We start from the raw sequence: 14,443 nt of genomic DNA on the forward strand, positions 1-14,443 counted from the left end.
TTTGCATCATTAATTCTTGTCTTTTGAGTTTTATTTTTTTCCTTTAATTTTATTTTGTACTAGGCGTTAGACCCAAGGTGCGTTAACTCTGAGCTCCATCTCTAGAACTTTTTGTTTTACATTTTGAGACAGTGTCTCACTAAGTTGCACAGGCTGTCCTTGAACTTGGAATTCTCTTGCTTCAATCCCTCCAATTGGTGGGAGTAGAGGTTTGTGACACTGTGCCCAGCACATGATTTAATTTATATTTGTGTAAAGTAGAAGTGGAATTCAGGTTGAGTGGGAGACCACAAATCATCTAGGCCAATCTTTCACAAATTGTGTTAATATTTTTAAAGGACTGTGATCTTTGGTAAGTTAGTATATGATTGAATAAGAGAGCATACCTTTGAGCCAATTCCATTGTGATTTTCTCTTATGGGCAAATGACATTAGGAGCTATCTTCTGGAATCTATACTTTTTGATTGTGGTTGTTTACCCAGAAGTACGGACAGCTCTTAATGCAGATAGTATATTCATAAATTGAGCATGTACTCTCCTGAACACCTTTGATTGGACTATTAATTCTAATTTGTCTAAACTATTACAAAGAGGATTTTTTTTCTGTATCATTTTTGTTTTGTAGATGAAATGTTAGAATGAGGTTGCAGGATCAGGGAACTAAATCCAGGTCAAAGACAGTACTATGTTGTTATGCATTCCAGATTTTGTCAGTTCTTTCTACTGTTTTGATCATTTGTGTGCCTAAACCATTTATGATTACTGTCACTCTTGAACTATTATCCAAGATTTGAATGTACTATATCACATGTGATCTGCCAACAGAGTATCATGAAACGATTTTATTTCATATAGTCTTTAAGGGATATATCTTTTTTTTTTTTTTTTTTTTTTTTTTGGTGGTGCTGGGAATTGAACCCAGGGCCTTGTGCTTGTAAGGCAAGCACTCTACCAACTGAGGTATATCCCCAGCCCTGGATATGTCTTTTAATATGTCACTTGACTATTAAATTTTTTTTTTGGGGTGCTGGGCATTGAACCCAGGGCCTTGTGCTTACAAGGCAAGCACTCTACCAACTGAGCTATCTCCCCAGCCCCCTTAAATTTTTAACATATAGAAATCTGTTAGTTTATTTTAATCATGTGGGCAATTATAATTCCATTGCTTGGTCTTTTTTTTTTTTCCCCCTTGCTCTTAAGTGCTTTCAAAATAATGCTCATTCTTTTCCTCTATATTTCAGTTTTCTTGTAAAATGAGTAATGTGAAGTTTATCTTTTGTAAATTTCATCTAATTATTCTATTGTGTAAGCATTTTGAGCCCAGTGTCTTGAGGGGATTTGCCTAGCATGTGTGAGACCCTGGGTTCTAACCTTAGCAGTGCAAAAAGGAAAAAAAAAAAAAAAAATTAGAGAACTAATTGTTATGCTGCCATCCTATTAACTCTTCTTTTTGTCTTAGATAGCAACTTTGATAACAGCAGTCAAAACAGTGAGGCAGTCAAAACAGATGACACTGAGGCAATCTTTGAACCACAGTCTTAACATTCATATTGATACCTAGCATAATATTCTGGAACATTTTTTAAATATTTCTCTAGATTCCTTTTGGTGTTACAATAACAAGGAGTTCAAATATGTATACTGGAAAATGAGGACGGGACTAATATTTCTTTTTCTAAATATGAGAATGTGCAGATGAAATTGTGCATTCATTTTGTACTGTTGGGTGTTAAAGGTTATGCTATTACTAAGTGAATATCTTAATTTAAGTCACTAAACGTATTGAGGGATCTTTTCCTATCCTCTACGCCAAATCTTATATATGTCCATCTTAATTTACTTAAATTATAATGTTGATAAAATTTGTTTTCTTTTATATTGGAGTCTAGGAATTAATATCTTTTCCTGTCTAGTAAATGGACTTTTCTATCTATGGGATGTGAACATCCTTGGAGGAACTAGAAAGTGTGCCATTTCAAACTTGTAAAGTGAAATTGCTTTAATAACCTGTTCATTTATTATTTAATATACATAAGTCAGTACTTACATGTAGCAATTTCCCCAGCTAGTTATGTAGTCATAGATAAGTCTGTTTTCTTCTCTTCCCATGTTTTTCTTACTGATGCATTTAGATAGTTAAATGAGTTTTAAAAGTTGGTTTTTACTCTAACCTACCATTATCGTCTGAGATCTCTTTATGTAAGGATAGTAGTTCTTGAACATATGTGTAACTACCATTAGGTAACACTTGTTTTCCTTTCATAGGCACTACCAAGATATTTGATAAACCAAGAAAGCGAAAACGACAGAGGCATGTTACAGCCAAGGTGCAATGTAAAAAAGTGAAAAATGATGACTCATCAAAAGAAACTCCAAACCCAGAGGTATTACTCAGTTCCTGATCTTTTGACATTGTGAAGAGAAGCTACTTTTCACAGTAGAGGCCACATCCCTCTCCCTCAGTTTACTTAAGAATAGTATTATATTGAAATGGGTAATAGGCATAAGGGGTCCTGAAGTGGAAGGAGAGCCTTATCCAAGTAAAGGAAATTAAGGATATGATCTTTTATAAAGATCACATCCTGTGCTGTAGGCATCAGAAAAAATTGATTACTATTCAAGTAAATTAAGTAACTTCGTTCTAAAACCAGAAAGCACAATGTCAAGTAACCACATGATATGAGTGAACTTAGATAATGCCCTTTAGAAGTTGAAACTGCTGTAGTTAGGGGGATTTACTTATTTTTTGACCATCAGTTACTCAATTTTGGGATAATATTTATAAAAAATTGCCTTTCAAGAAACAAAGATAGGACTGAGGATATAGCTCAGTGGTAGACTGCTTGCCCAGCATGCATGACACCCTGGGTTCCATCTGTAGCACTGCAAAGAAACAAACATAGATTTAAAACCTTTTCCTTGGAGAAAAACCTTTTCCTTGCAGAACCTCTGTGCAGTCATTGATGCTAACTGGCTTTTCAACTTAATTTAAAAGAGAATTAGAATCAGTCAGGTCAGCATCACATACTATGATGCAGAGCGTTTCTTTCCAGGATAATTTGAATAGAATGCCCAAGGGGGGCATTATTTAGGAAACACTGATCTTGGAAGGACAAATAAGTAATCAAATAAACTTAAGAATGTTTTCTCTCCCTTAGTGAAACCTTTAAATGGAACAGCTCAAAAAGTTCCAGTGGAACAGCCTCAGAGCAGTTAGTGGCAGGGCATGAGGCGCCCACTACCCGCCCAATCACAGCAGGGTTAGAACTAACATTGCATGCAGTCCGCCCGCGTGATTGGCTGAACATCTGTAAGTGCTTAATGGCTAGACAAATAGCAGCCCAGAGGGAGGGGGTCAGATGGAGGAGACATCAATAATACAGGTATGGAATATTATTTTTTCTCTGCAAGGGAGAACTGATGAATCACAGGACGGATGCAAGCCCCAAGGAGACTGTTGAGGAGGGTGTAGAACATGACTCTGGAATGTCTGCATCTAAAAAAATGCAGGGTGAACGAGGTGGAGGAGCGGCACTCAAGGAGAATGTGTGTCAGGTAGAGAATGTTTGCCTGCTTATATTTTCTTTGCATGATTATCTTAAGAGATCCCCTTCTTGTCTCTGAATGACCATATTTTGGTTAGAAGAAATGATTTTGGATGATTACAGTGGAGTTACTTGAAGGCTCTAACTCTTTTCTCTTTGACAGAGTTCACCACCTGTCCCTGTGACCCATAAGAATGTCCTTAAGCAGGTCTGAGATGAGGAATGTGAATCTGATTAGTTTGTGAAGCATAATTTTCTTGTGGTGTACCTGTCATAGTGTGGACCTCTTAGGGTTTCTTAGGAATTTTTCTGGGGGCTATTTTAGTTTTTTTCCTAAGTGGTACTTTGAAGATATCACCTTACGTGTTATTACTGTGTGTCAAGTCTTATTCTATCATTTAGTCATATGACATAGTAATCTCACAAGATCGAGTTCTATTATTATTCCCATGTTGCAGGTTAGGAAACAAAACTACAGAGTCTAAATAGCTTGCATGTAGTCATGCAGTAAGCTTGTGTTAAGATCTAGGCAGTTTAAGTTTAGAGGTCTAATCATTGTGCATTGTTTCATCTCTGAGATGTGACTCCACCTTCTTGTTTAAGGGTCTTATCTGACTTTGGGATTAATCAGTTAAACATATGCTTTAGGTGTGCTGTCGTTTTATAGTCTTAATGATCTTCTGATGTAAATTCTTAAAGTGTCTTATAAAAACTTAATATGAGATTTATTTAACACCCCCCCCCCCATGCTGGGGATTGAACCCAAATGCCCTGTATAATTGAGATACAATCACTGCCCTTTTTATTTTGAGGCAGTGTTTCACTAAATTGCTGAGGCTAGCCTTGAACTTGCCTCAGATTCTTGAGTCACTTGGGATTATACGGGAGACCAACCACGTACTGCTCAAATACATAATATATATATTTAATTTGAATTGACACAACTTAAATATAAACCCAGATTGTAACATTTTATTTTATACCAGTTTATTTTGTGTATTCACTTTCCCTGTTACATAAAGAATGCTTCATCATATTTGGACCAGCTCCCAAACACAGTATTAATCCTCGAGGACAGTTATCTTCATTATTTATTGGAGCAAGACAAGTCAGAGTATAAAAATATTTTACAAAGATGATTAAAAAATAAATAAAAATAGGGTGCCTTTGTGGTCCTGGACTCTGTGGATCTGTGTTTGTGTAAATTTGATGTTGTGATTTAATAATTTATGAATAGCACCCCTTTGTCTCAAGTTTCCCAATATAAAAAGAAAAACTACTTGCGTTAATTCATAACATTGAGTTAATTTTAAATAATGTATTATTCAATTTGTACTGTAATTGAAATTTTCTTATTTAAGCCATTTGTTTATAGAAAAATTGATGTCATTGGCATATTGAGTATATAACGCAGAATATATCACATGGCAGTTTTGAATTTGTGTTTGTGAATGAATAGTGGATAATTGGAGAGACAAACGTGAGAATAACCCAGCTGCAGGTTGGTTAAGGCCCTAGGGACCCCTCTCAATCCCAGGCTGCCTCTGTGGGATTGCTTCCCAAAGCTTTCCTGTTCATTTGTTTGTTTCTACTTTGATGGCCAAAACCTGTTCTGTTTCTTTTTTTTTTTTTTTTTTTTTTTTTTTTTTTTGTTTGTTTGTTTGTTTGATTTGTTTATTTTTCATGGTACTGGGGATTGAACTCAGGGGCAGTGTACCACTGAGTTATATACCCAACCCTTTTTATTTTTTATTATGAGATAGAGACTTGCTAAATTATGGAAGTTGGTCTTGAATTTAAAATCCTCCTGCCTTGGCCTCCCAAGTAGCTGGGATTACAGGCATGTGCAGCTACTCCTGGCATCTTTTATTTATTTCTTAAAAACAGAACTTGCCTAGTCACTTTTTCCTTTCTTCCTAACATAATTAAGTATAGTCAGTATCTGGGAGTTTCACTTCTGTAGATTTACCAAATTGTGGATGGAAAATATTTGTGGAATAAAAAATGTTATATTGCTCCTGATATGTACTGTATAGTTTGACCTATAATGATTGGGTCTGTACTGAACATGTATAGATTTTTTTCTTTGTCATTATTTCCTTAACAATACAGTATAAGGAATGTTTATATAGATATTATAAATAATATAGATTTCTAATAAAGCATGTGGGAAGGATGTGCATAGGTTATGCACAAATTTTATATGCCATGTTACAGAAGGATTTTTTTTGTTGTTATTGTTGTTTTGATTTTTGTTTGTTTGCACTGGGTATTGAACCCAGGATGCTAACCACTGACCTACATCCCAGCCCTTTTTATATTTTATTTTGAGACAAGTTGCCCAGGCTGGCCTTGAACTTTTAATCTTCCTACCTTAACCTCCCAAGTTGCTGCAAGTATAGGCATGTGCCACCACACCTGGCTATGTAAGGGTCCTCCACAGATTTTGGTATCTATGGGTAATCCTAATTGATTGTATAAGGCTTTTTCCCCCCTCTTCACTCTGGGATGTAAATCAGGATTTTAGAGTGTTGAAAGTAATGAATGTTGGGAATTCGCAGTTTCCACAACCCTTACATTGTCTTTTATAGTGTCAGATGTGGGTCCTCACTTCCTAAGCCATTGCTTTAAGTGGTAACCTGTCTTAAATAAGTTCTCAGAATGTGATCTCTCTGAGGTGGTTCTAGATGTGTCTTAAAGGGCTGTTCAGATATTGCTAGGATCTTGATCTCAGTATCTCTTTCTCTCTGTCTTTCTTTCCCTCTCCCACCCCCTGGTATTGGGGATGGAATTCAGGGCCTTACACATACCAGGGCAACACTCTACCACTGAGCCTCATCCCTAGTCCACTAGGATCTCATTTTGTACAATTCATGACCCACGTTTAGCTGGCCAGTATTGTTCACTTGTTTGAACTACTGCAGTAGCTTCTGGTTTGTCTCTTTGTTCATACTTTTTAACTCTTCATTTTTCACATAAGAACCAGAGGAATGTTTTTAAAAATGAACACTTGATTTCAGCCTTTTCTTTGATAGAGCTCTGCAGTGGTACACATTTGCAGTTAGAATGAACTCTAATACTAACAGGTCCTTGTCTTTCTCACACCTCATTTCATGCCATTTGTAACCCCTTTTCACTTTTGTTCAGTGACAGTGACTTTGTGATTCCCAAATATACGATGGTTTTATCTTATCTGTGGACTTTTGTATATTTGCTGTGGTCCTGGGCCTTGTGTCAGATCTTCATATCTTTCCTGTTTAAATCATTCACACTTGTTATCTTCTGTGCCCATAATATAAGAAGTTATAGGAACTAGGAAACTTGTGCCGAGCATGTAGGATATAATTATTAAGTAATGGTCAAATTGATGATTGAATTTCCTGTTGTTGTTTCCCCCTCCAAACTATTTCTTAACCTTTGCCCTCATGAAGGCCTTCCTTTAGGGGTTTCTCAAACCTTTTCCTATAGACAGATCTGTTTTCTTTTCCTTAACAGAACTGTGAGAAACTGGGTGAGCTGCTCTTATGTGAGGCTCAGTGCTGCGGGGCTTTCCATCTGGAGTGCCTTGGCTTAACTGAGATGCCGAGAGGAAAATTTATCTGCAATGAATGTCGCACAGGTAAATCAGATATAGAAGAGTGTTTTAGTTTCTCCGGGGAAATAAAATGTATTGGAGACACCATTTTGTGGCACAGGGCTGGTCACTACACATACATTAAATACTTGCTTTGTCGTCGCTCCCCTCAGAAAAGTATACCAGGTAAATAGTAAGTGAAGAGCTTCTTTCCACACAGAAAGATTTATATTGGAAATATGTTTTAAATACATCATGAGCAAAGATGAGCTAAATCCACAGAAGAAGATATATAAGTGTGGTTTTGAGAGTGAGTGATTGCTGGGTGCTCTGGTGCATAATCTCAGTAACTCAGACAGAGGCAGGAGTATTGCAAGTTCAAGGCCAACCTCAGTCAACTTAGTGAGGCCTTAAGCAACTTGGCAAGACTCTACCTCAAAAAATAAAAAGGACTGGGGATGTAGCTCAGTGGTAAAGCACCCCTGGGTTCAATTCTCAGTACCAGAAAGAAAAAAAAATGAAATTTGTGGGGGAAGAGCAAAGGCACAAGGTCTAATATTGAAAGTGTCTGAAATACTTGGGGAATTGGTGTTTATGCCTGTGTTTTTAGAGATTAAGTAAAGTATTTTAGTTCAGAGGTGTAGGTAACTGGAAGGGCTTGGGGTTACTAGTCATGTTTTCTATTTCTTAATCTGGGTGATGATGTGTAAACATACTTCATGACATTTCATCAGCTGTACACTTAAGATGTATGCAATAGTAGAAATATTTGCCACTGAAATAAAAAGATTATTTTCAATAGTTATTGCATAAATGGGAATGGTGAGCTGAGATCAGCCTGTAAAATAACTTTATAAACTATGCTAAGGAAAGTTCTCTTTATCAACATCATATTTAGATATTACAACATTTAAGTAGTGAAGAAATGAGGGATTAAAAGTATAGATTTTATATTTACAAGTCATCAAAGCCCTCTGAAGCCTCTTTGAATGATGCTGTCCAAAGAGAAAGCATCTGTGAAGTGAAATAAGAACCAATGACACTACCTCAGAATATAGAATTATATGGAGCTATTGCAGTGTGAGGAGGAGCTAGTCAGAGTCACTATCTGTGAAACCACCAGAGTGGGGTGGATTTGACTAAGATACCAAAGAGGTTTTGGAATAAAAAGAGACTTCTGTATTTGGCAGTGAGAAAAATACTTGAGTTTTTGCTAGAGGCTGCTACTCTGCACCATGTTGAAAGGTCAATGGGTGGCAGTCTGTATTGCTACTACTACTACTTTTTTTTTTTTTTTTTGGACACAAGACCTTTTTGTTTTTGTTTTTGTTTGTTTATTTTTATGTGGTGCTGAAGATAGAACCCAGTGCCTCATATGTGTTAGTCAAGCATTCTACCGCTGATCTACAATCCCAACCCCTGTATTAATTCTTAAGGAAGCTTGACTTCAGTTGAAAGGAATGTAGTACCTGAAGGGAAGACATTACAAGGTCAAGGGAAGGACCATCTTGAGTGTAGGATGAGGGCTAAAATGTAGTGTAGAAAAAAATTCCACAATAGGAAAGGAAATAATGGTGGAGCACAGCCACAGAGAAAGGAAGGTAACAACAAAATTGGAATGTGTCATAGAGTTGTGGGACTCAAGGAGGAAGCTAAAGAAGTTATTTCTTGGCTTGGGGAGAATGATGGGAAAGTTAATTGTTTCTCATTTGAAGGGTAGAGAAACTTTATCCCCAGTAGGACATAATCAGTAATCTCATGTCTTTGGATAGATAAGCTGTGTCAAATTGAGGAGCCAGTCAGTTTGGGCAGCTACCTCATTTTCTTATAGTCATTCTCAGTAGTGTGGGAACAAAAGTTGGAAGATAAAATTGTTGTGGCTTTCATCATTATGGCAAATAGTGTCATCCAGCTCTGTAAATTAAATTTAGAAAAGATTATTTAGATGTGTCCATACTTATCCTAAGCTTAGAAAAGTCTTCTTGCCATTTGTGTTAATAGTCCAGATTTGTTTATCTTATTATCTTTATCATGGTGTAATAGTCTCTGAACAGGTTGATCTAACATAAACTTGTTTATCTTTATTGAATTTCATCAAAGTGAAATGAAACCCTACACAGTCATATCTGGCTTAGCATAAAAATACTTCTGAGACTCCTCTGTTTTGATGAATATATCATTAGTTCATTCTCTTTTAAAACAGTTCTACTGAGGTATAATTAATACACAAAAAGACTATTCAAAGTGTATGATAAGTTGTGATACGTATATATATATTTATAGATATGCATGTGCCCCCGAAATCATAACTCAGCATTATTATTTTGAGATTCCATAATGTTGTATATCTTGATAATCCGTTCCTTTCTATTGCCGATTAGTATTTCATTGTGTATATTTACCACAGTGTGTTGATCTATTGATGGATATTTGAGTTGTTTACTCTTTGGGTTATTCCAAATTAAGCTGCCATGAACATTCGTCTTCTTACGGACACATTTTATTTTCTCCTGTATCAATATCAAAGAGTAGAATGGCTGAATCATATGATAGTGATATTTTAACTTTTTCCTAAGGGTTGTAGCATTTTTACATTCTCATTAGCAATTTATTTTAGCATTCTGAAGGTATGTTGGTACACCTTTATGATTTTAATTTGTGTTCCTCTAGCAGCCAGTGAGGTTGTAGCTCTTTTAATGTGCTTATTTGACATCAAGTGTCTATTCAAATTTTGGGGGGTTTCTTACTCTTGAGATTTAGGGCTTTTTTTTTTCAAATTCTGATATATTCTGGATTCAAATTCTCTATTAGATATATACTTTTCAAAGTAGTCTCCCAGTCTATTGCTTACTTTTTTAAATTATAATTTTTATTTTCCTGGCACTGCTAGGGATTGAACTCTGGGCCTAGCACATGCTGGGCAAAAGCATTCCCATTGAGGTACATTCCCAGCCCTATATTACACACACACACACACACACACACACACACGCGCGCGCGCGCGCACACACACAGCATATATTGTATAATGATCAAATCAGGGTAATTAGCATATTCACCACCTTAAACTTACATCATTTCTTAATAATAATATCATTTGAATTTCCTTCTTCTGGTTTTTGTTGTTGTTTTTAAAATACACTTCACCTTATTGTGAGCTGTGGTCACCCTTCTTTGTAAGAAAACATTATAATTTATTCCCTCGTATCTAAATATGGCCATCTGATTTTTGTTTGTATGTTGTTGTTTTTTAGTCTGTTTACTGACCTTTGCTCACCCTTCCCTTTCCAGGTTTTCCCTAGTGTCTGATAACTGCTGCTCTATTCTCTACTTTTTTTAAGGCCAACTTTTTTAGATTCTGTAGAAATTGATGTGCGGTATTTGTCAGTCTTTGGATTAACTTAATACAATGTCTTCTATTTTCATCCATATTGTCATTTTGAATGACTCAATTGTGTGTGTGTGTGTGTGTGTGTGTGTGTGTGTACACACACCATATTTTCTTTATCCATTCATTGATGGATATTTAGGTTGATTCCATATTTTGACTATTATATATAACATATTTTATATATGTGGCACATGTCTGTAATCCTGACAGCTCCAGAGGCCAAAGCAGGAAGATCCAAGTTCAAGGCTACCCTTGATAACTTATTGAGAGCCTGTCTTAAAACTGGAGATGTAACTCAGTGGTAGCTCAGCAGTCCCCACTGCTCCAAAACATAAATGAAAAAATTAAATAGTGCTCCAGTAAACACAGGAGGGCAGATATCTCTTCACATACTGATTTTATTTCCTTTGGATATCTTACAGTGGAATTCTGGGATCATATATTAATTCTGTTTAGTCTTTTGAGAAGCCACCATAATGTTTTTCATAATGGTTCTTCTAATTTACATTCCATCAACAGTGTGTAAAGATATTTTTTTCCTCCTCATCCTTGCCAACACTTACCTTTTATCTTTTGTCTTTTGTCCTTTTTTCTCCTCCTGTGCTGGATACTGAATCCAGGATATGTTAGACAAGTACTCTTATCAACTGAGCTACACTCTCAGCCTTTCCTTTTGTCTTATATAGTAGTTATTCTTGGATATGAAAAGATTTGTCATTGTGGCTTTGATTTGTACTTCCCTGAGGCTTAGGTCTATTTCCCTTTTTTTAAATGATATTTTGATCTTTTTCTATTGAATTGTTTTAATTCCTTATTATCTGGATGTTAACACCGTTAGATGTATAGTTTGCAAATGTTTTCTTCCATTCATTAGGTTGTTTCTTCACTCTGTTGACTATTTCTTTTCCTGAGCAGAAACTTTAAGTTTAATATAGTCCTATTGGTCCGTTTTTACATTTGTTGCCTGTGCTGTTGGGGTTATGCCCAAAACATCCTTGTTCAGTCCAGTGTCTGTTTTCTTCTATAGTTTCAGATTGAATATTTAAATTTTTAATTCACTCTGAGTTGACTTTTGTATGTGATGAATGATAGGGGTCGACTTTCATTTTTTGGCATGTGGATATCTAATTTTTCATTACTATTTGTTAAAGATGCTTTCCTTTCTCCAATATGTGTTATTTTGTACCTTTGTCAATATCAGTTTGTTATAAATATATCATTTTATTTCTGGAATTTCTGTTCTGTTTCCTTTTTCTATGAATCTTTTTATGTCAGTATGCTGCTGTTTTGGTTACAATAACCTTGTAGGACCTTTTGAAGTCTAATTAGTCTGTCTCCAGCTTTGTTCTTTTTGCTCAAGATTGCTTTGGCTATTCAGAATCTTTTGCAGTTCCATATACATTTTAGGATTATTTTTGCCATTTCTGTTATGACAATGATATTTTAACAGAGTTTGCATTGAATCTATAGACCACTTTCAGTAATGTGGACATGTTAACAATATTTGTTATTTTTAGTCTATGAAAATGGATTATATTTCCATTTGTGTTCCTTTCAGTTTCTTTCTTCATCGGTGTTTTGTTTTTAGTATAGAGACCTTTTACTTGTTTAGTTAAATATAATCCTAGGTTTCTTGTTTTCTTGTAATAATTATAAATGGAATTGATTTCTTGATTTCCTTTTTGGATAATTCTCTTAACATTATGAAAATTAACAATTATTTTATGTTGATTTTATGTTCTGCAGCTTAGCTGGTTTCATTCATTCCTATGTTATTTTTTGAGAATTTTATAGTTTTAGGCTTCATGTTGAGGTTTCTGATCTATTTTAAATTTTTATATGGAATGAAGTATAGAGTAACTCCCCTGACCTCCATAATAGGGATCAAACCCAGGGCGTTGCATAAGTTAGGCAAGTACTCTACCACTTAGCTACATCCCCAGACCAGGAATTTAAAAATTTTTATTATTATTATTGATTTTTGTTTTGTTTTCCAGTACTGTGGAATAAACTGAGGGCCACTCTACCGATGAGCTGTACCTCCAATTCTTTTTTTAATTTTAATTTAATTTTGAGATAGGGTCTCAGTTGCTCAGGCCGCCCTCTGACTTCAGCTTGTCTTTACCTCAGCTTCCCCATTAGCTGAGAATTACAGGCATGTGCAAGAGGCTTTTTTTTTTTTTTTTTTTTGGTGCTGGGGTTTGAACCTAGTGGGGAGTGCCTTAACGATGAACTACATCCCTAGCACTTTGAATGTGTTATTTTGAGACAGGGTGTTGCTAAGACCAACCTTGAACTTATGATCCTCCTGCTTTATCCTCCCTAGTCACTGGGATTACAGACCTGTGTCACCACGCCCCCCAAAAGTCTGTTTTTGAAAATTGGAATGTTTGCTAACTTTAGTAAAAAAAATAGTAGAAGAGTCACTTCTTATTGCTTGTGGCTCACCCTAGTTTTACTGCAGTAGGGCAACCACACTGTTATATAAATTGCTCTATTTTATTAATAGCTGACTCCTCTTTAGTATCAGGCAATAGTATGCTTGTTTTCAAATACATTAAAACTTTTTCCTAAAATTTTTATTAGCTGGGTAATCTCTGTTTGTACGTGAGGTGGGTGATTTGAATAATCTCTTCTATTTATAGCAGCAAGTGCCAGTGGCAGAATTTGCTTTCAGGTAGTTCTTTCTAAGCCTGCATCTAACTATGCTGCATCTAACTATGCTGTGTTCTGGAGAGAGAGAGTCCTTTAAAAAACAACAACAAAATCAACTTTTTATTATAAAACTCTTTAGAGACACATAAAATAGAACAATATAAGAAATCTACATGCATTCATTATTTAGTTTCAGTAGTCATCAACTTTCTGCCTCATTTCCTCATATATATCAGCAGGTTTCTACTATATAGAACTACTTTTTTTTTTTTTTTTTTTTGCAGTACTGGGGATTGAACCCAGGGTGTTGTGCATGCAAGGCAGGCACTCTACCAACTGAGCTATATCCCCAGCCCCAGAACTACTTTTTTTGAGCGGGGGTACTGGGCATTGAACTCAGGGGCACTCGACTAGTGAGCCACATCCCTGACCCTATTTTTTCTATTTAATTTTTTGTTCATTCTAATTAGTTATACATGACAGTAGAATGCATTCTGACACATTGTACATAAATGGAGTATAACTTCTCATTCATCTGGTTGTGCATGATGTATGTAGACTTACATCATGAAATCATATATGCACATAGGTTAATAATGTCCCATTAATTCTGTTATTCCTACCCCCATACCCCCTTGCCTTCCCTCATTCCCCTCTGTTTAGTCCAAAATACCTCTATTCTTACCTCCACCCCATTATGAATTAGCATCTACATATCAAAGAAAACATTCTGCCTTTGGTTCTTTGGGATTGGCTTATTTCACTTAGCATAATTTTCTCCAGTTCCATCCATTTACCAGCAAATGCCATAATTTCATTCTTCTTTAAGGCTGGGTAGTATTCCATTGTGTATATATACCACAGTATCTTTATCCATTCATCTGTTGAAGGGCACCCAGGTTGATTCCATAGTTAAGCTGTGCCCCAGCCCTATTTTGTATTTTATTTAGACAGGGTCTCAGTGAGTTGCTTAGTGCCTCCATTTTTGAGGCTGGTTTTGAACTCATGATCTTCCTGCCTTAGCCTCCCTATCCCTTTGGATTATAGGCATGGGTGTGTGTCAAGGCAAGGATCAAATCCAGCACTTTGAACATGCTAGACAAGCATTGTATCATTGAGCCACACCCTCACCTCTAGGCAGTTGGGGGGAGTTCTATCAACTTTTTAAAACAATGTGTCTTTAGAGGATGCAGTAACTACTGTGTATCATCCGTTCCTACAGTCTTTGGATTTTTCCATTTGTCTTAAAGCTGTCTTTTTAAAGCTTTTAGAATCAA

At 35.9% G+C, this 14,443-nt stretch overlaps 1 protein-coding gene across 17 annotated transcripts in view; it reads left to right on the forward strand.

The window, feature by feature from the left end:
* NSD1 (nuclear receptor binding SET domain protein 1) overlaps window positions 1–14,443 on the forward strand; it is a 153,142-nt gene that overhangs the window by 101,526 nt on the left and 37,173 nt on the right. For all 17 annotated transcript variants that reach the window (XM_079144620.1, XM_079144612.1, XM_079144622.1 and 14 more), the window contains 3 exons: window positions 2,267–2,385; window positions 3,413–3,556; window positions 7,042–7,165. In XM_079144620.1, the coding sequence (XP_079000746.1) occupies window positions 2,267–2,385; window positions 3,413–3,556; window positions 7,042–7,165 (387 nt within the window). The remainder of the gene's footprint in view (window positions 1–2,266; window positions 2,386–3,412; window positions 3,557–7,041; window positions 7,166–14,443) is intronic.

This window comes from Sciurus vulgaris (genome assembly GCF_902686455.1).
Source record: "Sciurus vulgaris genome assembly, chromosome: 6".
NCBI classification, from domain to species: Eukaryota; Metazoa; Chordata; class Mammalia; order Rodentia; family Sciuridae; genus Sciurus; species Sciurus vulgaris.